The sequence below is a fragment of the Panthera tigris genome, chromosome D4, assembly GCF_018350195.1.
Source record: "Panthera tigris isolate Pti1 chromosome D4, P.tigris_Pti1_mat1.1, whole genome shotgun sequence".
Classification (NCBI taxonomy): Eukaryota; Metazoa; Chordata; class Mammalia; order Carnivora; family Felidae; genus Panthera; species Panthera tigris.
Window position 1 is genome coordinate 69,786,278 of NC_056672.1, and position 27,848 is coordinate 69,814,125.

Genomic DNA, 27,848 nt, shown 5'->3' on the forward strand with positions numbered 1-27,848 from the left:
TATGTATGATGCTGTTTCTTGTCTTGTGTTGAAGGCAAGGCTTGGAACCAGTTGGTGGTTCCCTATAGCCAGGGTGAGGGCCCCTCTTCTTCCAAGCTCATTCTTGTCTCTTTCCGTGTATTGTTCTTACTTCTGCACCATTTAAATTTTGTGCTGTTTTGTTGTGTTTTAGTCATCCTTGTAAGCTCCCTTATATCCTTTCCTGGAATAAAGTAGGAAACATGTTTTTAAGCAAATATATATTTATCTGGAGAGGAATTAGACTAATTCTGTATGATCTAAATGGGCAAAATGAGGATTCTTACCTTCCTTCCTCCCATCCTCCCTCCATCCATCCTTCTTTCCTTCTTTCTCTTCCTCCCTCCCTCCCTTCCTTTCTTCCTTCTTCTCTTCCTTCCTTCCCTTCCTCCCACCCTTCCTCCCTTCCCTCCCTCCCACCCTGCCTACCTACCTTCCTTCCTTCCTTCCTCCCACCCTCCCTACATCCACCCTTCCTTTCTTCTCTCCCTTCCTTCCTTCCTTCCTTCCTTCCTTCCTTCCTCCCTTCCTCCTTTCCTCTCTCCCTCACTTCATCCCTTCCTTCTTCCCTTCCTCCCTCCTTCTTCTTTTTCTCCCTTCCCTTCCTCCCACCCTTCCTTCTTTCCTTCCTTCCTCGCTTCCTTCCAACATATGTCAACTGTCGGGAACTAAACCTAGAGACTTAGAGAGATAGAGGAGGTAGCTTTAAGCTACTTAAGGAAGAACTTTATAATGCTCAGACCTGCCCAAGAATAAGCAATTACCACTTGTACCAGAACTTCATAATTTACACAGCACTTCTGCACACATATGATTTTGTTTTACCTTCATGTCAATGATCACTCGCAGCTATTATTTATTATTTTCATTGACCAAGAATCTGAGCTTTAACAAGAATCTTTGCCAAGACAACTCAGCTGCTAAATGTGAGAGGCAGGGATTACCTTCGGGTGTGTTTGCCCTTTCCATGACCTGATACGCCCCATCACCTCTCCCTTTCGTACTCCCTGTGTGGTGGGCATACCCCATCAGTCTGAATGTGCTGCATTTCACCCTGACATCCTTTTTGCCCAAAGTGTAAATAACATCTCGCGTAGTGCTGTTTCTATTTTTACTCTCTGTGATTTAAAAGACAACAGAAATATGTGAAATATGTTTCTGCTTTCATGCTTCAGAAGCTTTGCTTCGGGAGACAGAGTCTTTCAAGCAGGGGCCATGTGAACGCTGTCTGGAAAACAGGTGGGTCAGTGTGCCCATCACTCAACACTCCATCAGATTCAGCACATAGTTTTTGAGTCACTGCACACCACCACCTCCACGTGGGAGGTGAGCTCTAGCTTGTATGTGTATATTGTGTGTTATCTTAGGGAGAGCTGAGACACATGTTCCGGAACAAAGTAAGTGCTTGTCACAGCATGCCCCACCAACAACTATTAAGACACTTCTTTCTCCAAAACCAGTATAAACTCGGAGAGCATTAGTGTGTGTGTGTGTGTGTGTGTGTGTGTGTGTGTGTGTGTGTACGTATGTGAAGACTCTTCACCATGTCCTTATTTAGCTTGAAAAAGAAAAAATTTATAAGATATTAATTTGTTTAAAGAAGGAATATTGGGTCATCCCTTGTCATCCTTCGACTCATTTTATCTTGCTGAAATTCCTCAAATCTTACGGCTTATGGATGGTCCTCTTTGTTAGCTCCTAGAGAGATGTGATTTCCCCCTATTTTTTATGGTTCTTTGGTCATTTCAGTGGGGCCCTTGAATGTAAGCCCATGTGTGTAATGTAGCAGGCACGGTAAGTCAGGTTGTGCTGTGGTAACAATATATCTCAATAAAACAGAAATTTATTGCTTGCCTGGGTTTATTGTGGGTCAGCTGAAGGCTCTGTTCCTCATCATCTTTACTCTGGAGCCCAGGCTGATGGAGCTGCCACTACTTAAGTGGTGCTGGTTGCTATAGCAGAGGGAAGAAGTGTCATAACTTATGCACTGGATCCTAAAACTTCAGCCTTTCAAAGCAAGTCACTTGGCCACACCTTACTTCAAGGGGCACAGAAGTGCAAACCCACCATGTGCCTATGTGGAGAACCCAAAATAGTTTTTTTTTTTTCCATGCAAAGCCTAAAATATTCATTGTCTGGCTCCTTATAGGAAAAAGTGTCCTGATACCTGATCTAGAGACTAAAATATGCATCTTTGACTTACTGTCTCACTCAAATTGCCATTTTCCAAACAATGCAAAATCTAACAAGAGTTTAAATCCATTTCCTGCTCCTGCTCTTTGGGCCATTTTTGTCACATATTCACTTCTTTTTTTCTTTTTTTTTTTTTTGGAACAGAATTTATGGATTTACATGTAACACCCGGTGCTCCTCCCAACCAGTGCCATCCTTAATGCCCCTCACCCCTTCAACCCTTCTCCCCACCCAACACCCCACCAGCAACCCTCAGTTTGTTCTCTGTATTTAGGAGTCTCTCATGGTTTATCTCTCCCTCTGTTTTTATATTATTTTTGCTTCCCTTCCTTTATGTTCATCTGTTTTGTATCTTAAATTCCACATACGAGCAAGATCACATGATATTTGTCTTAGTATAATACACTCTAGTTCCATCCACGTTGTTGCAAATGGCAAGATTTCATTCTTTTCATCACTGAGTAATATTCCATTGAATATATATACCACATCTTCTTTATCCACTCATCAGTTGATGGACATTTGGGCCCTTTCCATACTTTGAGAACCCAAAATAGTTGGTGCAGTGAGTTAGATCGCTGTGCTATACTTTAATCTTATCTGGAAACATCACCATTTATATTTTAGGCAAAACCAGGTAAAACTTTATTAAGGTTTTGAACCTTGTACTTTTGGTCACTTACCCTTCTTCTGGGTCCAGGTCCTTTATCTTAACATTGTAGTCACAGCCCCTGATCTGGCTACCTTTGTAGGATTATTGGTGAGTTTATCAGTGAGATACTATGTATGAAAATATTCTGAAATATAAAAAAGCTTTATAGATAAAGATTTTTCCTATTATTACCATATGCCTCTTTTGGGTAGTATAATAATTATTAAAAAAATTTTTTTAACATTTATTCATTTTTGAAAGGCAGGGAGAAACAGACCACAAATGGGGGAGGGGCAGAGAGAGGGAGACACAGAAACAGAAGCAGGCTCCAGGCTCTGAGCTATCAGCACAGAGCCCGACATGCTGAAGTCGGCCACTTAACCGACTGAGCCACCCAGGCGCCCTAATGATTATTTTTTTAATGTTTATTTATTTTGAGAGAGGGGGAAAGAGCCTGTGCATGAGTGGAGGAGGGCAGAGAGAGAGGGAGAGGGAGAATCCCAAGCAGGCTCCACACTATCAACACAGAGCCCAACCTGGGGCTCGATCCCATGACTGTGAAATCATGACCTGAGCCAAAATCAAGAGTCAGATGCTTAACCAACTGAGCTGCCCAAGTGCCCCTAAAATACAAATTCTAACTCGTATCATTTAGGTTAAGAGGAAACACCTATTTTGAAGATAGGTACTCTTTTCTGCAAATGATTCTATCAATTCTACCCAAATGTCAAGAACCATTCAAGAGTAATGCACGACAACAAGAGTAATACAAAATTAATGCACAACACACTGGAGAAGAGGCCATGGCCAAGGTAGCACCTGGCAGGACCTCCCAATAGTTACTTCCATGGGAATCTGAACTCATGGGTCACTTGGTCTTTAGACACTTGTGGGAATGTTTTTAATTAGACAAAGACGGATTGTTTCTGCCCTTGCTGGCTCTTTGAAAGTTGACAGGTAGAAGGACTGATCATTAGAAAAGAGTACACAGAACTCTGACACCATAGATTGTGAATGAATAAGATTTCCTGGGGAGTCTGAGGAATTCATTCCACATCATTCCCATTTTTCACAGCAGTTCATGATGATCCTCCTTTGGGCTTCCTAGAGGGGAGCATTGACCATGTGTGCTCTTCTTAGGTTAGCAAGACAGTTTCCATTTATCCCACATTTCACAGGATACCATGGAAAGTATGACCTTTGGGTCTCCAAGACCCTACACTGTGCATATATCTCCAAGTAGGTAGCACATGTGTATGTAAAATCTGGTCCTTTGTGCTTGGCTTTTTCATTCACTAAACACTAATTAAACACCTATAAGGTGTCAGGCACTGGGTTAGTGACCAGTTGGTTTGGACGCAAGATTAATAAGACCCAGTCTGCCTTTGGGCAGTTCACTATCAAGTGAAGGAGATAATTATACAAGTGATGGTTACTTACAACTTGTTAGAGATGTCCAGGAAGTGAATACGAACATCTTGACTGCTTAGAACAGGGGAACATAACTGTCTGTAGAGGTCAGGGGAAGTTCCTAAGGGAAGATAGAACGCAACTCGAGTCTTAAATGGCTGTCAACACAGAAGAATAGAAATGGGGACAGAGGGATGGTGTATGTAAAGACCTAGAGGCTGAGAAGACTTCATGCTGTGAAATTTGTGTAACTGGGGGTCATGATGCCCTGCAGAGCTAGGAAGGCATGCAGGACCAACTCTGTGCTGGGAGAACTGTCCCCCTCAGAACAAATTACCATCATCCCAGGGGGTGAACCAAAGTGTACTATACATACATTATACTCTGGGTTGGTGCCCAGAGAGCCCTTCTCAGGTTTCCCCCACTTCCTTCTTCTCAGCCCCTCTGCCTTCTCTCTGTCCTCCCACTGTACCTCCCAGGGTTTTGGTTCCATCCAACTGCTACCCTGTTTGGCCAAGCCTGGGGCACTGTGTGTTCTTTTTGGTCTGAGACTGCTGCATCTTGGGTTATCTAACAGCGGATCTAACATCTGTTATCTAACAGCGAATCTTTGCATTCCTCAGAACGGGGCACCTACCAGACAAACCCACCTCTCTCTTGCCGATACCTGTTACCCAAAAGGCTTAATTTTGATGCATGATTGTGTCAAAAGGCTTTTTTCCTATAAGGGAAGGGATAGGAAGGAACAAAGAAAACGAACAGCACAGACACCCGTGTCTGTTCACTTCACATTCTGAGGAGGAGATGAAAAATCTCAGGGAGCAGCCGTGTTTCTGCATTTGCATTGTTTGCTGCCTTCCCTGCCATCCTCCTGTTTTCATGGTAAAATACTACTACTACTACTAATAATAATAATAAGCCCTGCCCCTGTGAGAGGGTAATACAAATTCAAGAGCGAGCTTAGCCATTAACCAGCTCACCCTCAACGACCACCTGATGGATTCCATTAGTTTTTTTTTCCCAGGTTGTATAAGCCAATGGCCATGAACTCTTAACTTGAGGTAGGCAGAATACACCGAAGAAAAAACCAGTAAGGATGTTTGGGTGAGGTATTTGGTCTTAAAAAAAAATGTAGTTGTTCTTAGTAATGTAGACAAAGGCTACAGAGTTATTACCTTGGCAAGGGTTCTATTCTTTTGCTTAGTTCCAGTTCTAAGTAACAGCCTATATAGACTGGAATGATCCTAAATCATTCTCTATATTTCCAGCGAGGTCCCAGCTGGTCATTTTCTGTCATTGTGCCTACTGAAAATGAAAAAAAAAAATTGCAGCTGACCCATAACACAAAGACTACTGTATTCTTAGAGATTTGTTGTCTTGATTTTAAAATCCCAGAAGCTAGCACTGCATTTTAAAATGGCACATTGCTTGACATGGGGTTTAAATTCATCTTGGATCCAATGCCTCACCTCCACCCCAGTTTCTTATTGATATGTCTTCAAAGCATTCTTAAGAGCAGAATGCTGTTCTCCCATTTCCCCCCACAAACCATTACATTCTCTTTTAGTTTGTCACTTTCTATGATAATCAAATTATATAGTGACCATAATTGAATAATACTGTTTTCAAAATTCTCCCAACTATGGCAGCACTTATGGCAGGTATTGTCAATCTTTTGCTGCCACTAGGTTCCTAATTCCAGCACTATGCTTGGCAGATAGCAGGTGTTCAATGAATATTGAGTGAATCTTATGTAATATCCCTGCTTAAACATTTTCAAGTATTTCTGTAGCATTTTGATTTCCTCCTGACCTATGTATTTAATGAAGAATCATTCCATGTAGTTGGGGCTGAGGTATTCAAAGAATATCCTTGGGTCTGTGACCCAAGGCTTTCTTTATTACCCCTAAATACTTATAGTATCTACTAAGATCAGAAAGGCTACCCCACTTTTTTCCCTCATGGCTCTTGGGTTCTTATTTGGTTTCCTTGCCTCCTGACTTCCCTTTACCTTAATCACTCATTACCATCATCATAAGTTCAGGACCAGCCACATAATTTGAAGGTCACAGGCAAAATGGAAATGCATGGGCATGTATTCAAAATTACTCAAGCTTTCAACACAACAGCAGTGCCTTACACAAAGCTTGGGCCCCTTCTATTCTTGGGGCCCTTATATGACTGTGTAGTTTGCATAGCCATGAAGCTGATCCTGCCTGAATTCAATTCTTTTAAAGTACAGTTCTGGTCATGGTAAGTCCTTGCTCAAAAACTTTCAACAGCTCCACATTTTTTAGAGTTGTAATTTTAAGGACCTTATAGTCTAACTTGCAGTTGGTGACAGAGGTGAAGATAATCTTGTGGATCCCTGAAATTTGTAATAGGGGTGTACAGATTTCACAAAGAGAAGCCTGGGTTACCCAGGCCTTACTTATACTCCATTGACAGCTGAGTCTAGCAAGGCCTGAGGAGTAAAAGGAGAAGAAAGAATTTTGTTGTCTCTTGACAAGTGTTTCAGGGAAGAGCTCCATACAGGTGTGGCCTGGAAAGACAGCAAAGAAAGGCATTGATGCCTTTAGTCATTGGCCTTTAGTCATTGCACGTTATGAAATCTTTGGAAATAAAGAGAACACTTTGATATGCCAACCACAAATATGGTTACCATCTAATTGAATCCATTCATCACTACACTAAAAAAAAGCTGATGCAATTGAGAAGTAAGTTAAAATGAATACATCCTCCCACAAAAACAGCCGTGTGTGTGTGTGTGTGTGTGTGTGTGTGTGTGCATGGGTATGTGTGTTGATGTAGATATCATTAAAAAAAATTCTGGCTTCGAGAAAATGAAGGCTTAATTCATATGGCAGCCTCATTGCAGAGAGATGATGGTTCCAGCACATGGAATTACTTATAACTAAAGCCTCTGACTGAAAATGAGGATGTGGCACTCAATTTATCATCCTCTTTTCTGAGATTTAAAGGGCTCTTTAGAAAATAAACCAAGCCAGTTCCTATTTTAACAAATCAGTAAGTATCTTTATGGGCTTAATCTTCTCCCATTTGGCACATCTTGGAGTCCTCCTGTGGTTGCAAAGTTGTCATCTATGTGCTGGATACAGCCAGCTTGGAAGAGTATGTCTTATTTCACAGACTCTAGAAAAGGCAGGGGCAACAGTTTTTCAGAACTGTGAGACCCAGACATTCTTCCTTCAATATCTCAGCTCAGAACAGGGTTGCGTTAGTTATCTATTGCTGTGTAACAAGTTACTGCAAGTGTAGTGACCTAAAATGATACACATTTATTAACTCACAGTTTCTGTGGGTAAAGAATCTGGGTTTAGCTGATTCCTCTGTTTTAGGGTTCCTCACAAGGCTGCAATCAAATTGCCAGCTGGGGCTGTGGTCTCATGTGAAAGCTTATATGGGGAAGGAGACACTTCTAATTTCATTCAGTTTGTTGGCAAAGTTCAGTTCTTGAAGGACTGTTTGACGGAATGCCTCATATTCCTCATATCTGCTGGCTGGAGGGGCCCCTGGGTGTTTTTGCCATGCGGACCTCTCCAACATGGCCACTTATTTCATCAAAGTTTACAAGTTGAAAAAGCAACAAGAATCTATGAGAAAGACAGAGATTATAATAATCATATAGGTGACATCCCATTACCTCCACCGTACTCTATTGGCCACCCCATTCTCAAGAGAGAGAGGGGATTACAGAGGAGGTTTGAATAGCCTGAGGTGGAGATTATTGGAAACCATCTTGGAGTCAGCCCACCACAAGGATGTGGCCCCTGATCGAAGGAATCACAGTATTATCTTCTTATAAGGAATGTGCTGCATGTTCCAGATTTTAAAAGTTTTTGTAGATAGATTCAGCAGGGAAATTATATGCTTGTAGAAACTCTCATGTCCCAGTGGCAGAATTAACGTTTATATTTCAGCTAATTTTCTCAACTTTCCCATAGAACATTGTTTTCCATTCTCTCCAAAGAATCTGTTTTATTTCATACCCTCTTTTATCATAATCTCATAGAGGAAATGTATGGTCAAATTAGAATCTGGAAAGAGCTCAGATTCCTTGAGGTTAGGCGGAATAGCCTAGAATTAGCTAATGGACAGTATTGTCTCTGCAGGGCAGCCTTCTGGCCTTGGCTTTTCTCAGTTTTACTGTTTCTCTTTCACATTTGTGAGGTTCTGAATCAGACTCCCACACATTTCCAGAGCTCTTTCCTAGTGGAATCGTCATGACAGAGCATTTCCATGTTTATCCTCTGGAGTCTTAAAACTGATTGAATCTGTTCCCACCAGTTTTCCTTGTAGACATTACTGAAAGTTGCAGATGACGTTCTGCAACTTATATTTATAATTCTGAAATTTATATTTGTCGTTTTCATGGCAAATATAAAGCACCTATATGCCTTTTTCAAGTGGCCATTAATCTCAGCAATTAGAAAATTGTTGTGGCTGCTCTTTTTGGTGACCAAAATGTACTAAACTAATTAATCCAATCACTCATTCCACAGTAGCATTTACTCATTCAAGAAGGGTCATGGCTGCTGGTGTTGAGAGTGACAAGTGTCCTTATTGGCCCTTGCTCTCCCCATTCTTCACTGCATTTCTTCTTAACTATATACTTCTTAGCATGTACTGCACTGGTCTTTCTAGAGATAGAAAGTATTTTATCTCTAGCACCTCCTAGGGTCTTAGCTGACTCAGAACTAATATTTCTTAGGACGCCTGGGTGGCTCAGTCCATTGAGCATCCAACTCTTGATTTTGGCTGGGGTCATGATCTCATGGTTATGGGATTAAGCCCTGCATCAGGCTCCCTGCTGAATGTGGAGCCTGCTTGAGATTCTTTCTCTCTCTCTCTCTCTCTTTCTCTCTCCCTTTCTCTCTGCCCCTCTCCTCCCTTATACACACTGTCAAAAAAAACCCCTAATATTTCTATTTTTGAAGTTTATTTATTTATTCTGAGAGAGAGAGAGAGAGAGAGAGAGAGAGAGAGAGAGAGAGAGAGAAAGAAACACAAGTAGGGGGAGGCAGAGAGAGAGGGAGGCAGAGAATCCCAAGCAGGCTCTGAGTTTTCAGTGCAGAGCCCGACATGGGTTTGATCTCATGAATCATGAGATCATGACCTGAGCCGAAATCAAGAGTTGGATGCTCAACTGACTGAACCATCCAGATGCCCTGAGAACTAATATTTCTTGTGTCTGAACATAGAGCCAAGGGCAGTTCTTAGGCTGAGTCAAATCCTCAGCTTCTTCATGTTCTTCTGGGGACCCAGGTGCTATCTAGACCTGCCTGCACTGGGTCATGCCCAAGAGTATGTAAGGTTCCTCCTTTCATGACCTACTTATGGGTAGCAGATAGAGAGGGGGAGGAGATAGGAGAAATGGCAGGAATCTGAAGCCTAGAGAAGGTGGTTAGAATGTATTTAAAAGATAAGAAGGTGAATTTCTGAGCCTGTGAGAAGGCCTAATAGTAGTTCTCAAACAGGTTAGTGTACATTAGAATCACCTGGGGAAAGTTTTCTTGATGCAAATAATTTGTCTCCTTCCACAGATATTTTGTTTGGGGCTGGGAGGTCTAAATATGGCCTAGGAATCTTCATTTGCACTTAGCATTCCTCACAATTATGATGCTGAAGGTCTACAAAACACAATTTAGAAGCAGTAGGACCTTTGCAAAATAGATCACATATAAAACTGTAAGAAAAAAAATCCAAGGAATGAATTTACTATCTGTTTTCTCCTCCATTGATTTCAGATATATAATCACAAACACAATACAATCTACTTATTATATTTGACCAGAGGGGGAATGATTGCAATGCTTATTAGCTGAGGGAAGCCTAAAAGCTGAAATTAAACCAACTGGCTGCTTAATGTGATCCTTTACCTCCTCCATCTAAGGGGCATTCATTCATTTCCTCTTTTCTTTCATTCAAGAACATACCACCTATGCTTTATGAATGAAAGTCAGCAGCCTTTCACAGTTAGGCAAATAATGCCAGCTTTGGAAAACCAAACAATGTCTCCTTTATATCTGTGTCTCTAAATCACACCCTGAGTACCCACTGCTGGTGTTCTCTCTTGTGCTCAAAGTTTTGGAATTACAAACACTCAAAGGGAGAAGTCTATATGATGTGCTAAAAAAAGAGAGCAATGTACAAGATGATCAATGCTATAACATAACATAACATAACATAACATAACATAACATAACATAACATAACATCTATCTGTATATATTTGCAATATTTTTATGATGAAAAATTTTAATTTTTATGAAATATTGTCATGAAATATTTTTTGGCAGACTCCATCCTATTAATATTGTTTCTTTCCGTCTTTGCGGGACTGAAATTTAGATTGGTGTGGGAAATTGTTAACTTTTACTTTTTATATCTTTGTAGTATGCTTCTTGTTAACAGTGAACCTAAATATATTCTGTATCAAAAAAAAAAATAGAATATTACAGTGTGTATTAGGTGCAGGGAAATTCTGGCTTTTGGGTCCCAGGTCCTGGGTGTGTTAAAATTAGATGAAGAACAACACGAGTATTAAGGTCGATGTACTTCCTGTCAGATGCCTCTGCTCAGTGTCTTGTTAGATCAGATTTACCAAAGATTTGCGATGACCAATCATCTGCTTTCTTCTTTCCTCAGTATGTGTGTGCTACAAAGGGTATCACTGTCACCAAGGGGCCCTGTAGGGTGCTCTGCCAACCACAAAGCACCCCCAGAATGAATGATAAGATGACAGGATTTCTGGTAACAGTTCAAATGTGCCCTGGTTTTGGAATTACGATTTTTGCTTGCTACTGAAAGTGACCAACTGTTTATTCCTTAAGAGCAACTAGCAAAAGTCCTGGGGCCTGCCCAAGTTTTGAGGCGGGGGTGGGGTACCATTCGTTTACTCACTGAATGAATTTTTCAGGTGGGTGGAAGGCCAACAAGAAAAAGTTGCATACTGATCCTGTTCTGCTAGTGATGCTCAGTCAACAGCTGGTTATTTTAGCTATTACAATTGTAAACCAGCAAAATTCAATTTATATATGCTTTGATAAATTCTTGAAAACAGAAAAGGACAACTATTATATGATTCGACTTATACGAAGTACTTAGAGCAGTCAATTCATAGAGACAGAAAGTAGAACGTGGTTGCCAAGGGCTGGGGGAGGAGAGACTGGAGAGTTAGTATTTCAGGAGTGTGCAGTTTTGTGGGGAAGATGGAAAGGTTCTGGAGACGGATGCTTGCACGGTAACGTGAATGTACTTAATACCACAGAACTATACACTTAAAATGGTTAAAGTGGTATATTTTATGTTATGTATATTTTACCACAGTATGAGAATCATTGAAAACACTTGATGGGAAATGCAGAATGCGTCCAGAAACCTCTTCAAGGTGTAGCATTCCTGGATATTTTTACCCTTGCAGCGTGGACTTATTTATGGTAGTCCAGAGGGAAAATACTGGAGGGGGGCCCAGCTGTCCCACTGTGCCTGAGACCGAGGGGTTTCTTTGGAGATGGGACTTTAGGTGCCCCAAACCGGAAAGCCTCAGGAAAGCAGGAACAAGTTGGTCACCTTAACAGTAACTGGCAAAGGCACATCTTGAAGAAAGATAAGAGGATGGCAAGACCGCTAACCGTGGAGAACAAGGTGAGGTAGTGGGTGGGAAGTCTGTGGAAAAGCAGCCCCATCAAGGCTTCCTACACCTACAGCAATGGAGATGCATTTTTGATTTCTGCAATTTCATTTGAAATCTGGATTGCCTTGGCTACTCCTAAGTTACCTTTTTGATGATCAGTGAATAATTCAAATAAGGAAATGGTGCAGACTCAGCCTAAGTTGAACTGGACATGTGGACAGAGGGTCCACTGAAGGACGTGATGCAGGATGTAGAGACTGCCTGTTCTGTAAGAGTCCAAGTTAAACTCCTCAGGTCTTCTGGAGAATAAACAAACAGCTGAAATGGCTTCCTTTGATGAGCCATTTGGCCTCACGGGGGGAGACTCCCCCCCCCCCCCGGACTTTTTGCTGGCTGCCAGCTGATCAGCATTGCACTCTAAGTATGAAAATCAAAGTTTGTGTTCCAAAATGACTTTTTTTTTTTTTTGCCTTCCCCTGCTTCTCTTTCTCATATTTAAGTCCTGTTTGATTGTTTGTTTGTTTTTAGAGGAAATCAGCCTATTATTATTTCCCTTTGTGTACAAATAAATACCATGTTAATAATTGTACTGTATGTCTTTGGCCATTATTTTGGAGGTTCCACTGTGATACGGCATACCACAGAAACCTGTAGATGAAAGTGCACCTGGTCTGTATCTTGTCTGTACCTGGACCCCTTTGGGTCCCCTTGGCCCATTGTCTTGGCTCCTATAATAAGTCCCGTGTGGCAGTTGTGTTCTCTGGCTCTCACATGCTAAATCTGATTCGTGGTCACATCTGTTTCTGCTTCTGGTTCTTGCTCTGCATGAACAGGGTCGGTGGCCCCTACTTTGGTGGCAGCCATGGTGCCGTCTGGGTTTTAATTTTATGGCCTGACCATTCAGTAATTTCTGTCAAGGGGTAGCTGATAGGGAATCTGCAATCTGGTTTCTAGGACCTTTGTAGGTTGTTTGCCTGAGGATTCTGATTGTGACTGGCACTAGAGAATGCAAGGTTGAAGAGTTTTGGGTATTTTTCTTTCTGTTTATGTAGTTTGGTTTGTATCAATTGGGCTCTTTTGACTCCAAAGATCAGAGTCCTTTTCTCTTTCTTTTCTTTTCTTTTCTTTTCTTTTCTTTTCTTTTCTTTTCTTTTCTTTTCTTTTCTTTCTTTCTTTCATTCATTTTTATTTTTAATTTTTAATTTACATCCAAGTTAGTTAGCATATAGTGCAATAATGATTTCAGGAGTAGAATCCAGTGATTCATCCCCTACGTATAACACCCACTACTCATCCCAACAAGTGTCTTTCTTAACGCTCCTTGCCCATTTAGCCCATCCCCCGCCCTCAACTCCTCCAGCAACCCTCAGGTTGTTCTCTATATTTAAGAGTCTCTTATGTTTTGTCCCCCTCCCTGTTTTTATATTATTTTTGCTTCCCTTCCCTATGTTCATCTGTTTTGTATCTTAAATTCCACATATGAGTGAAGTCATATGATTTTTGTCTTTCTCTAATTTCACGTAGCGTAATACCCTCCAGTTCCATCCATGTAGTTGCAAATGGCACGATTTCATTCTTTTTGATCGCCGAGTAATACTCCATTGTATATATATACCACATCTTCTGTATCTAGTCATCTGTCGATGGACATTTACAGAGCCCTTTTCCTTCTTTCAAAACTCTGGTAATTTTTCATGTGCGTTAATTCTGTACCCAATCGTGCCAAAATCTGTAAAGTTAAAATTGCTGCACCAAAAGTAAAAGGGAGCTGAATCCCTAGCATTCAGTGGTCAGATTTCATTTCTTTTAATGAATGAATAATTCCAGAATTACTTTCTTCAGGACTTATAAAATAAGGCCAAAGAAAGATTGTCACTATTGTGGAAAAAAAGGCACTAGATAAAAAGAGGCTATTTTGGTACATTTAGAAGGAAAATCACAAAATTACACACATTTATCAACACTGATTGTTCCCAGAAGGAACAAATGGCCATCAATTATGTCTTTATCCTTTAATTGATCATATTATAAATATGAATTAATTTCTTAAAAACATTTTTTAGTGTTTGTTTTTGAGAGAGAGAGACAGAGCACGAGCAAGGGAGGGGCAGAGAGAGAGGGAGACACAGAATCTGAAGCAGGCTCTGGGCCCTGAGCTGTCAGCACGGAGTCTGATGAGGGGCTCGAACCCATGAACAGAGAGATCATGGCCTGAGCCGAAGTCAGACACTTAACCGACTGAGCCACCCAGGTGCCCCAATATGAACTAATTTCTGAGCAAATAAATAGATGTATTCTGTCTACCTATGGAGAGAGTCAGTAAGTTGGTAATAAGGGCTCCTAAAATCTAATGGGGCAAGTACCTTTTCCAGCTAGCTTTTATAATTTCAAAACATTAAGTGCTTATATAAATGTAAAGTAAGAGAAATTAAAATTTATAAGTATGATTTAAATAAGTTGAATGTAATAAGTTTTTCTTGCTAAAGCTGTAGCTCAGAGAAAAGTTTAGCTGTAAGTTTCATTAAGAGCCTTGGTTACTAGGTTTGAAAATCAAATGGGAAAATTTAGTGTTTTTTTTCTTTTTTAATAATTTTTTAAAAATGTTTATTTTTGAGAGAGAGAGAGGGTTTGAGGTGGGGGAGGGACAAAGAGAGGGAGACAGAGGATCTGAAGTGGACTTCATGCTGACAGCTGAGAGCCTGATGTGAGGCTTGAACTCATGAACAAGGAGGTCATGATCTGAACCGAAGTCGGATGCTTAACTGACTGAGCCACCCAGGCTCCCCTTGGTATTGTTTTTTTCTTTTAAGTTTTATTTATTTATTTTGAGGGGGGGTGGGGAGGAGAAAGAGAGAGAGAGAGAGAGAGAGAGAGAGAGAGAGAGAGAGATAGAGAATCCCAAGCAGGCTCCGCCCTGTCAGTGCAGAGCCCGACCTGGGGCTCGAGCACACAAACCTCAAGATCATGACCTGAGCCGCAATCAAGAACAGGCCACTTAACCAACTGAGCCACCCAGGTGCCCCCCAAATTTGGTTTTAAACATGTTGGATGTTTAAACATATGATAATATGAAGGCATAGAAAATAGCTCTTTTAATATTTATAATCAAACTGCCTCTGAAAATGTGACTTAATAAATTTGTTTACAAACAACATTATCTCTTCCCTCTATGCCAGTCTTGGACATTTTTTTTCATGAAAAGCCTAATTAATTCAAATTTCCTAAATTCTTTCTATTGTTTTAGCTGGTTAGGTAAACATCCCTTTATTTAAGATGATAAAATTACAGAAGCATGTATTCAACTAAATTAAATTTTAAAAGGTAATTTCTTTATAGAAAGAGATATCATGTTACTAGTAGACAAAAGTAGATAGTTCTTGCTTTCCTGCTTCAGGTTTTCTGTATCTGGAGAAAAAAGTTGGTTGCTTTGGTTAAAGGTAGCCATAACTAGAAAAGGCTGACATTATATGGTATAACATATTAAAAAATAAATATGTAGATACAAGATAATGGATGTTTCACCTGTTTATCAAGGGAATTGTTATAGTTTATCAAGATGGAAAACTTTATATATTGTGCATGTTTATATTTTATATTTAGTCATACATTTTACAGATGAAACAATCAGAGATGCACAGAGAATCTGGAAATACTACAAAGACCTTTTATTTCCTAAGCCATTTGAGAGTAATTTGCCAGCCCAGTGCCCTATCACTCTGTCTGATATGTACAATATTTTCTATGAACAAAGCCATTTTCCCATAAAACCACAATACATCCATTGGAATTGGGGGATTAACCTCAATATATTATTACTGTACAATCCTCAGACCACATTCAGACTTTCTAAAAATATCCTTTGTAAGAAAAGGACCTAGTTCATGACTTGCATTCAGCTGTCATGTCTCTGTATTGTCTCCCCTAGCCTGGAGCACTCCCTCAGTCTTTCCTTGACTTTCGTGACCTTGACACCTTTGAAGATGATAGGTCAGTTATTTTGTAGAGTGTCCCTCAATTTGAATTTATCTGACATTTCCTCTAACTAACTAACTGTGACTAACACAGGTGAAACATCTTTGGCAAGAATGTCACAGAAGAGATGCTTGTTCTTCTCAAGCATCCTGTCAGGTGGTACAGGGGGTCACTTTGGCCCATTACTGGTAATGTTCACTTTGATCACTTGGTTAAGGTGGTGTCTTCCAGGCTTTCCCACTGCAAAATTCTCTTCTCAAGAGAAGAACATTTGTCATTCAACTAAGCTGCCTTCTTTCTCTCTTTTTCCCTCCCTCTGTCCCTCTGTCCCTCTGTCCCTTCCTTCTGTTACTGTTGACTCATGGATTTCTATTTTATTTTATGGGTTATAGTCTGTTTCCATCATTATTTCTATTCCCCTCCTTTGTCCACTGATTTGAGACCAAATCAGTACAAGTTGGTTCCTGTTTCTTTCTGATGTGTTCTTCATCCTTCAAGTACTTCTGTGCTTTCTGGCATAAGTTGTTTCAGGCTCATCTTGTACTTTTTTAGTTCCGGTTCTGAAATGGATAATTTCTCTAAGGGGCTTTGGTGCCTTTAGTGGAGAATATTATCCAGAAACCCAGATCTGGGAACAAGGTGTCCTCACCTCACTTTTATTGGGGTGCCCTTTTTCCCAGGCCCTCTCTTTGTGGACGGAACTACAGAGAATATATGTTTGCGTGTGTACATTCCATAGACACATTATGCATGTACACATTTGTATCTATATTTCTGTATCTACCGATCTGTGTATTAAAAACAATAAGTTAATGCCAATATCTCTAATTCTAGTCCAACACTACAGGATTCATTCTGATTTTTGCTCTTTGTATATTTATTGCTCCTTTCTCAGACACTGAGAAACCTGGCTCCTAGTACCCATATGCATTTTATTATTATTATTATTATTATTATTATTATTATTATTTGCTCTTCCTGACAAGTCTCCAATCTGTGGGACCATCCTTACTTTGACTTGACTGTTATTCAACCCTGATGGTAATTCTAATATGGTATGGTTGGATAATGCCTCATATATTAAAAATAACCAAGATATCCCTTGTTCTGATATACCGTATAGTATAACATGTATCTTATACTATATAGCAAAATATATACGTATACTATATAGTATAACATACATATGATTTTTATATGATACACACACACACACACACACACACACACACCTATGACTTATTCTCTTCAGAAAGTCACCTTGCTGGAGGTTCAAGAGTTAACATCTCTACCGACAGTGGATATGTCTTCAGGGTTGGTTGTGATTTGGTATGGTATAAAAATAAAAGTAAAAAAGTTAATGACTTCTTTTTTTTTAAGTTTATTTATTTTTGAGAGAGACAGAGAGAGTGAGAGGGAGAGGGGCATAAAGAGAGAGGGAGAGAGAGAATCCTAAGCAGGTTCTGCACTGTCAGCCTGGAGCCTGATACGGGGCTTGAACTCAAGAGCTGTGAGATCATGACCTGACCCGAAATCAAGAATCGAACACTTAACTGACTGAGTCACCCAGGTGCCCCAAAAAGGTAATGACTTCTTAGAGGCACTTCAGGAGTTGAAGAAAATCTGTTATTAAATTAAAGCCAAACAAAATGTCCCAAATGATCAATATGCCAACAAATAACCATTATGCATATGGGTTCCAGGATTCTGTGAAGGTAGAATGAATGGGCTATGATGTGTTAAAATCAAAATGGTCTAGACTTTCAGAAGAGCTTACTCTTTATATTTAACTCTAATAATAACACCACACTCCACACCCGAAACTCCTCTGTGCTCTTACTGCATGTAATGGCTGCAGGAGGACCCAGGGGATTTGCTTGACTCTTTATGTAGCAAACTACTTCCTTGTACTCTGGCCCAGTCGTTGGTGAGATTGCACATTTTTCTTGGGTTTCTTGGTATTCTCACCTTGCCCCTCCTCACATTTGCTAGTTCTGACCTCAGATTGTCTCTGAGTCTGGTGTCCTCCCCTCACCTCTGTAGACTTGGCAGTCTGCACTTGCTTTGGTTATTGACCTGGCTCCTACAGTGCCAGTCGGGGCAAAGGCCTCTTTGATTTTTACAAGGAAATTGAAAGGCACACTTCATAGAAGCCAAACATGTTCTAGAATATTTTTACCTTGTAGCAAAGAAAGTCAAAGCCCAGAGCTATTCTAAAAAACCTTGGCTGGTAGCATTTTATTTGGATGGGAGAATCCTACAATTTGTACAATGTTATATTTGGTCTGGTCAATCTGCAACTTTATCCTTAAAGTTTAATATGCATTTTAAAAATTGGTATGATTTCAAAGACTAACTGGTACCCCAATATGTTCCTCAAAACCAGTCACAGTGTCTAGTCTGAAATTCAGAGGTTCACCTGAGGATGAAGGGAGCTTGAAAATAGTTTTGGTCCTTAAGTGCCCTCCATGAAAATATGAATCTCCACTGGAGGATTGCAAGGCTGAGGGCCTGGGGTTCTTGAGATCAGTTTCATTCTTTACAGCCAGCCTCTCCTGGCCTTACTATTTTTGTTTAAACTTCTCAAACACTTCCTAATGTTTTGGTTTTGAAGTGTTGTGCAAATGATGCTTATGAATATGGAAAATTAAAAGGGAAGAAGTTATTTGTATTGTTGGAGACAAACACAGCTCAAGTTCATCTATGTAAGCTGCTAAAGAGCTCAAGTTAAAAAGGGGCACCTGGGTGACTCATTTGGTTGAGTGTCCGACTTTTGATTTCAGCTCAGGTCATGGTCCCAGGGTCATGGGATCAAGCCCTGTATCCGGTTTCAAAGTGGAGCCTGCTTGGGATTCTCTCTCTCTCCCTCTGCTCCTTTCCCACACTCATACTTCCTGTCTCTTAAAAAATAAACAAACAAACAAAAACAAACAAACAAACAAAAACCCAACTCAAACTAAAGAGCTTGCCTAGGTGAAGAGTTATCTGTAGTGTTAAAATGAACCATCGGTCAAGGCAGGGGGTCCAGAGGGTGGCGGAGTAAGTTTGGGAGGCTTCTAGGACAGCTCGGGTGGCAGAAAGGCCATGCTCTGCACAGGGTCTGATAGTGGGACAAATGTGCTTTGGGTCACCATCTTGTACATGATACCCGTGGTCAACATCTCTGTTGACTGGATGTTGAGCATAGTCATCTCCAGGAGGAGAAGCTTCAGGGACTACTGCACCTCTGTGTTCTGTACCCCTGCTCCCCTCCTGTCACTCATCTGCTTACAGGCCCATTGAATGGCTTGTTCTGACTTGGCCTGAAACACATAACTTCCCTAAGAAAGCTCGTGTGTGCCCTGACCTCTCTCCATACCTAACAACCAACATTCTTTTAAAAAGTCCGGAGCACTCCCCACCCCCACTCCATCACTAAATAGCCATGCAGTAAATTGTGTGACTCTGTAAGGAAACTCTGAGACATCCATGTAGTTGGTGAAATTCAAACCCATCACTGCTGATCCCTTAAAACAGAGTTTTTAAAGGGCCAACATGGTCCTCAATCCACAGGGTTTAGAAATTTTTGGTAGTTACTCACCATTTTCTTGGGGGCAGATTTTGTACAACTAAGTTTGTTTTTCCTTCAGAAAATTCAGAAGCTCTGGACGTACCAGACCTATATTTCTACATGGTGGTAGTTGGCTGGGGCTGAGTAGAGGTTATTACCTCTAGGTGGTATATAGATTTGTCAGAATCCCCACAGTTCTCTATTATCTTTCTACCCAGCCCACTTTATCACGTAAAATACCTGCCTTGTCTCTGTATGCTGAGTTTGCAAAGCTCACCTAAAGCTATGCTTAGCTAACATCTTCGTTAGGTGGGAATAAGTTCAGAGACAATGGTACAGAGAGGATAGGAAAGCAGTAGGGAGATAGACTTGTCTCTACAGACAAAATTATCCTCTTTCAAAGTGTTGAACCGGACACTCACAACCTTAGCCTGATCCTGACTTGGACCTTCTCACTGATTCAGATTTCCTGTCCAGGTCTGCATTTGTGTCAGCCTCATTGAGTATGCATTGGAGATGTGGGAGGGAACATTCACTCTCCCTCCCTGGAAAGAGACCAGGGTATACTTACATTTTCTCTAAGCACTCTGAGCATTCCAAGACCAAGAATATTAGCTCTGGGAGGCAAGGAGAGAACCTGCTTTTGCCTCGTACCTTCTTTCAGCTTCTGTTCCCCAAACCTACACCCCTGTGAAAGAGAACCAAGAACAGTATGGAGATGCCACTGTACTATCTCATTCCCAAGATCTGGACCTCAGCCCACGGGAACCACCCCCCCCCCACCCCCCACTATTTTCATGTTGCAGTAAGTTTGTAGGAGTAGAAGGAAGAAAAGTGGATATGGAAAAACATGGATTCTAGAAATCTGAGAAAGTAAAATAAGACTCATCTTTCCTTTAAAATTAGGTCATGTTCATATTTGGCATTTCAGTGTGAAATCTGATGGGCATAGTTGGCTTGAGCAGAATGGAAGTTAAGTTGCTGGGTTGAGAAGGTCAAGAAACTATGAAGAAAAGGTTTGCATAAGACATTCATACAAGCATTTAAGCCAGTGATATGATGATGGTATCTGGCCGACAGACGAATTCTGGGGGTGTCAATGAATGTGAGTAACTGAGAAAGGTAATGGGAGGGAATGGTTGGTATGGTTTACTTGGTTCAAAGGAAGAGATTTAAAACTTTTATCTGAGAATGGAGGTTTAATGGGGAGAAGTGGCAACTGGTAGCTAAGAGGAAGCCTGGCCTCATTTACTGATCTTTTTAATGATGGAAAGTTTGCTGCCTGAAAATTAAGTGCTTTCTTATTGGGAGTCACTTACCTAGTTCTTTAGATTGACACATAGCCAAATAATACAACATTTGAATCATTGGTTACTTCACTTATTTTCCCTGAGCCCTCTGATACTATAGTTTCGTAACTCTCTGAAACAGTATGTTGTAGAAAAATTAATTCTATTTTCCTCAAATGTTGCTTCTCCTCTCCTGATTTCTCTGCACAGCCCTACTGTGGGCAGCTTAGTGTGTTTCATAGGCCATATGACAAAATACAGGGTGGTCGCGGTGCAGAGGGAAATGAAAATGATGATTAGCTGCTCATGTGCTGAGGTCAGAATTCTCTGGCGGTCCCTGCAGGCTCCTCTTGAAAGCTCTGGCTCAGTTAGTCTTATCACCTTCCGGGAATCATTTGAGCTGTGAGAATCAGGTATGATGCCTTTCTCTTACCCACACATTCTGAGCCCTGGCATATTTCTTGACCCTCTTTCCTTTCCATGTCAACTCTGATCGCCCTGATTTAAGTACTTATTGTCTCGTCTAAACGATTGCAGCAGATTTTAAACTAGCTTTCTATCCTCTGGCCTTGTCCACCCTAAAATCCATCCTCCATGCTGTCACGGAATGCTAGTACCTTGCCAACATGACACGGAAGCAAAGACATAAGGCATAAGGTTGAGGTATCATGATGCCCAACTTCTAGATAACACCTTCCTCCACATCACAATATATTGTCTGCATATCCCAGAGGGGAGGAATCCTACACTATTTGAAATGTGGTAAGCATCAAGTTTGATTGTAGATGAAATCAGCTGCATCAATCATGAAACATGATTCTCTTTGTTCTGTATGCATCCCCAAAATTTTAAGGAAATAGTTATAAATTAAGAGAGACCATGAGTGTCTCTAACCTTGATGTTCTGCTGTGATTTGGAAGTAAGGAAGGGTGTTTGTCAGTGTCATCCTGTCTCTTAGTTAAGCTTCTGAAGTCAAAACCCTCTAGTGACCTTCTTTACTCCCCTTTACCCACTTCCTTCAGGACCACTGCATTGCTTAACTCCAGTGGGCACCATTACGCTGGATTGTATGTAAATAGTGCCTCTGGAGTTGAGGTATACTCTACTGTGGTCCTTCTCTTTGCCTCACACTCCAGCAAATGCCAGGAATATGTAGACCTCACCCTGCTGAGTCTTGTTTCTTTGTATTTTATTTTTCTGGTTTCTCCTGGAAAATCTTTTCACTTTTTCCTCCTTGAAAACACAGAGACACACATAGACATGTACACACACATATACATACACTGCTGGTTAAATGTTTTTCATCCTTAAAGACATAGCTTAGGCATCAAACTCCTCCAGCAAGCTTTTCCTATTTCCCTGCTCATCTTCACGTTTGTGAGCCCACTCATGACGTTATATATCAATTTTGATTAGATACACGTCTTTCTTCCACTAAACCGTAAGATCCCTAGGAGCAGACACCATGTCTCAAGCATCATTGTGGTCCCAGTTCCTACCACAGTAACCGATGCCATCTTTCCTTTAACCGCTTGCTAACACCCCTCTCTGCACCCCTCTCAGATGTCCCATCCCAAGGTTGACCCAGTCCCAGGATGATGAGAATGGGACTATATACTTCCTTCACTGGAAACCCTGCCCTGCCTACTGGGGCGTGATTTTTTTTCCTACCCCTAAGTGGCATTAAACACAATACTGGGTCCCACACATAGTCCCAATGTCTAGGTTTATTATTAATTCCAAATGCCAATACCAATTGAGTGTTAATACTAATAACAATAGGTGAAACATTGACAATCTAGACCAAGTTGTACTGTCTCAGAATTATCTAGTTCCTTTTCAGAATTTTCTGCAGCACCAAAAAGAAACAGATCTACACACTTTCTTGCCTATCTTTGTGTGTGTGTGTGTGTGTGTGTGTGTGTGTGTGTGTATGTTTGTGTGTTTAGGTCATGTTCCTGATCCCTGAGAGAGCAACATACGCACATGAACAAACAATATTATACAGGGCAGTCAATGTATACTTAGAGGAGTGTTTGTTTTTAATGCTTATTTATTTTTGAGAGAGAGAGAGAGAGAGAGGGAGAGCGAGCACATGAGTGGGGGAGGGTCAGAGAGAGAGAGGGAGACCCAGAATCGGAAGCAGGCTCATGACTTGGGCCGAAGTTGGATGCTTAACTGACTGAGCCACCCAGGCACCCCAGAGAAAGGAACATTTCTATGAGAAAGACTTAAATTTGATAAAAGGTACATCCAAGAAAGTACAATTCCTTGGGGTCTCTCATAAGATGATCTTTTTCATGATTTTGTTCAACAGTTATTTATGCAGAGCCTAGTATGTGCTAGGCACTGTTCTAGGAGACATACAAGTGAACAAAATAGAAAAAGAAATCTCTGTCCCATAGGGCTTACATTCTAATAGGTACTTAATTGCATTTGCATAAGTACAATGTTACATTACTTCTTCCTAGAGCAGAAGAATATTCTAGCTCAAGAATAAAACCAAGTTTCCAATTCTCATAAGGGAAAAATGTTTTTCAGCTCTCTAATGATCCTCCTCAAAATAGGTTCCAAAAAAATCTTGAGGCTCATCTTAGGTAGTAGGTACTTTTAATATTGACATTTAATATTTATGTCAGGAGATGAAAGTATTTAATGAATACATATAAAAAGCCAACCTTAACCAAATAGCTTTTCCAGCTTCATTCAGTACCATGAATGATACAGCTGATAAGATTATACTAAATTAAGTACTAATGGCCTTATATCAAACCTCACCAAGGTCTTCTGGCTCCCAGCTTAACCAATATGCAGTGTAGCTGGGTGACATTGAACTGGTTTCTCTCCAATGTGTGGTAAAGGGGCAGCTTTTCCTTGGCAAAGTCCCCTTGATGAGTCCATGGTGTCACTGGCGTTATCTCTGAGAGGTCATTGTTCATCTTCCATCATAGGTCAGACTTGGCAGTGGTGAAATAAATGTTCTTGCTACATCTGTACATACATAATCATGGGCTGTTCTGAACACATACGTCATTTTGTGGGTGGGTGAGAGGATTCTAAAAACAAAAAACAAATAGGCCTTTTCAGCTTTTGGAACTAAAAGAACACAATAAATGTGTTTCAACAAGGAGGATGATCCCAGGTCAGTTGTAGAAGTTTGTGTTGGCTAATGGACTAGGTAACCCCAGAATCCTTCCCATTGCCAGTAGACTGTGATTCCAAGAATCATCCACGAGTCAGAAGTCAATGCTATTAGTGTCTTGTGGGAGCATACTCATACGTATATAGAGAAGTCAATAGAAAGGCTCTGAAGAAGAGAGAGAAACTTTGCCTGTGTTTAACCAAAGAAAAGAACTCCTTGCATTTTGCCAATATCCTTCCTGTCACAATCTAGGGGCTAATTTTATGCAGTGTCAGAATTACAAGAAGCCATTTGAGGTGACATATTTTTAGAGAGGACTTATTAATGGTGGAATAAGAGTGAGGCATGAAGTTCAGTAGTGCCTCCATATTAACTCCAGCTCCATAAGCCAAGTGGAAAATCTATAGATTAATGAAACTCAGTAAATTGTTTAATTATACTCCCGCCAACCCCCCCTCCCCATGCACAGCTCTAGATGAACAAATACCCAGTTTCTGTTAGAGATGTTTCTTTCCCACATATCTCTCATTGTAACATTATTTACATGGAAGTAAAAAGGTAAAGTGGTATGTTATAAAATGTAAAAACTACATAAAGCTCCACAGGACATATTACTCCTAGGAGTAGAGTTGGAACCCAGTAATGCCAGGTAAGTGAGAAAACCGTCTGTTTTTATATTTTAATGATCAATCTAATGATTTGCTTTGGGTTTGTTAATGTCTTTGAATGGTGCCTTGAGCTTAACAAGGTGACTGTGTCTGCTTTTATTTCCTTCCTCTCCAGTTAGACACTTAGAATTATATTAGATAGTAATATCTCCATTAACCAAATGTTGTTGAGAAATGGGACTGAACATGAACACCAATACACTTTCCAAACAACTACGTTTTAGCCTAGCTGAGGTAGAAACAATGACAACCTAACGTAAGTGGGAACATTTGAAAACCTGTTTAGCCTTAAACACAGGTGCTGAGCATGATTATCCTGTGATGTTCTCAGGAGCTACTTTGATGTATAGGACCGTTCGTTCCTAGGTTGAATGATTCCTCTGTGTTTTGTTTTGTTTTACTGGGCCCATTTTCATACTTTTCTTCTTCACTTTTTAGCTGTTACTGCCCAAGGTCACACTTTTCCAGATTCTTTCCAACCTCTTCTAGTTGTCTGTTTCTAATATTAGTGAACCAGACACCATTTAACCAAACATACTAAGATTTACATCCAAAGTAGTCACGTTCAGAGTTTTGTTTGGTCTGAATCAGAGAACACTGAGGTAACACAGTGAAAGGCACGGACCTATTCTCTATACTTCATACACCACTCCAGACCTGATTCTGTGTGTGGTCTGAGGCAGGTCCCCAAAGCCCATCCATGGTCCTTAGTTTAAACAGTTCTAAAGCTTATGCATTATGCCTATATAGAAATTATGTCGCATTTTCTCTCAAAGCTAGCTTATTCTCCTTTTAGACCAGGAGGTTGAAGACTTTGGTTTTGTTTATAAACTTGACTCTTGTTGACATATAGCCTGAGTAAGTATTTAACTACTCTAAGCTTCAGTTTCTTCATCTACAAAATGGCAGTAATAATAACTGTCCTAGAAGACAATTGCAGGATAAAAATAAAACAACATATATGCAAGCACGGTGCAAACTCCAGACAAGTACAACTTAGCCTGAAGTCCATGGACAATGGGTGGGCTTCAGAGGATCTGTGCTTCTACTGATATTGTAAGAACAATGTGGGTTTTTGCCCCTGTATGTTTTTCTTGGCATAAGTGTCCATAGTTTTCATCTATGGAGTTTATGACCCTAAGGAGATTAAGAATAATTGCTTATAGCCTGCACTTTATGATATCACTTTTATTTCCTGGTTCTAGACTAAATTTCAGGTGGGTACAGTTGTTTAAGTTATTGACTTCCAACTTACAGAGGTGTTAATGTGTATTTGGAGTACTAATAGTATCTAGTGAGCTCAACTTAAATGAATAAGCTATTAGAGAATATGTATCAAAAATACACATAGCCATATCCTGCTACTTCGTATGCTACTTTACTATGTTATATTATCGATATATCTATATCATTTCAATGAATAATTAGTATATCATCTAGTCTAACATTCTTATTTCATCAAAGAGAATAAACAAGCTGATCTTCATAGTGTCTATATCTGTATCGGTTTCACTTCTTCAAAGGGATGCTGTGAAGATAAAGATATAGCTGTTACAATGTTGGAGATTTCAGAGGAAGGTTACAATGTAATAATAATGATATGGTGGCAATAATAGTTATGAAATAGCTTATTATAACTACTGTTAATTGCGTATCTGCTAAGTACCGGGCACTGTGTTAGGCATTTTGTACAAAATGTATCTAATTTTCAAATCAACCTTTAAAGATAGACATTATTGTCCTCATTTTTAGATGAAGAAACCTATGAATTAGGTTAAGAAATATGTCCCAATCATAAAGCTAATAAATGACCAACCTGGAATTTTAACCCAAATCTGTTTGGCTCTAAAGTCTGTTATTTTTTTCCTATAGTTAAATGTAGCAGATGATATATTTGTGATTTGTGACTCTTAATAAGGTATAAGCCAGCCCTACAAGATGAATTAATTCTTATGTTTCTACTGAATTTGAATATTATAATAGTCAATGTACTAACTTCAAAAAACTTAGGGCGCGCCTGCAATGCAATCTAACCTTTATCTTAAAGGTAAGAGATGCCCATTGAAAGGTATTGGGCAAGGAGATGATATAATTCGATCTTGTGTCTTTGGAAGATACAGTACAGTTGAATGAGTTGGAACTCATTCAGATGTGACTAGAGGCAAGGAGGCCAGAAGGGAGGCTGTTTTAGCAGCAGCAGTAAGGATAGACAGAAGTGAGTGGGCTCTGTGACTCTCTAGGAGGTAGCCTAGATAAGTCTTGATGACTAGATGTGGGAGGTCAGGATGATGAGGAATCAAACAAGGTGCCCAGATTTCTGTGTGGACATCTCCTTCCCTGTTTTTAGGACAGGCAGACAGGTCATCAGGAGGAGATTTACAGGTGAAAATGCTAAGTGCTTTTTGGATATATGGCCTTTGGATATTCTGTTTTGAAGTTTAGAAGAGTGATGGATGGGCTGGAGATTTAGTTTCAGAAGTGAGCACCATAAAAATGGCTAAGGAAAGCCTTGGAAGTAGATGAAACTGCTCAGGGAGGGTATGTATGGTCAGAAGGGAAGAGAGTTTAGACCAGACCCTGAAGAAAAGTAACATTTAAAAGACAAGTACCAGAGAAAGGGTAGCTAGAGCTGTGGCAGTGTGGCATCATAGATTGGACAGTATTTCAAGATGGAAGAAGTGACTCTAGGTATTTACCCAAAAGAAGTGAAAACATATGTTCATACAAAGCCCTGTACTTCAATGTTTATAGAAGTTTATTAGTAATTGCCACAAACTGGAAGCAATCTAAATATCCATCAACGGGTGAATGAATAAATAAATTGTACATCTGTACAATGTACTCAACGATGAAAAGGAACTGCCTCTACACACAGCATTGATGACTCTCAGAAGAATTTGCTAAGTGAAAGAAGCCAAGTACAAAAGTCTACAGACTGTTTATATGACAGTCTGGAAAGCAAAACCATGGAGACAGAAATCAGGTCAGTGGTTGCCAGGAGCTGGAGGTGGGAGAAGGGGATTGACCATCGAGGGACTCAGAGGAACTGTTGGTGGGGGGGGTGATGGTAATGTTGCTTATCTTGATTATGGTGGAGGTCACCTGAGCATATGAGGTATCCAAACTGCTAGACATGTACACCTAAAAAGGATGAGTTCTACATTATATAAATCATGTGTCAATAAAACCAACCTAAAGCAAAACACAAATACAAAAGGGAGTTGTCAAAATGTCAGACGCTGCTCACAAATCCTACAAGAAGAGGCCTGAGACGTGCCCGTTGTGTTCGGCATCGGT

At 40.3% G+C, this 27,848-nt stretch overlaps 1 protein-coding gene across 6 annotated transcripts in view; it reads left to right on the forward strand.

Annotated features, from left to right (window-relative positions):
* PALM2AKAP2 (PALM2 and AKAP2 fusion) overlaps positions 1–27,848 on the forward strand; it is a 505,394-nt gene that overhangs the window by 31,908 nt on the left and 445,638 nt on the right. For 4 of the 6 annotated variants that reach the window (XM_042965227.1, XM_042965226.1, XM_042965217.1 and 1 more), the window contains one exon: positions 1,194–1,257. The exons of 1 other annotated variant lie outside the window; for it this stretch is intronic. In XM_042965227.1, the coding sequence (XP_042821161.1) occupies positions 1,194–1,257 (64 nt within the window). Of the gene's footprint in view, positions 1–1,192; positions 1,258–27,848 lie in introns of those variants that run through there. One more of the 6 variants, XM_042965220.1, reaches the window with a different exon arrangement.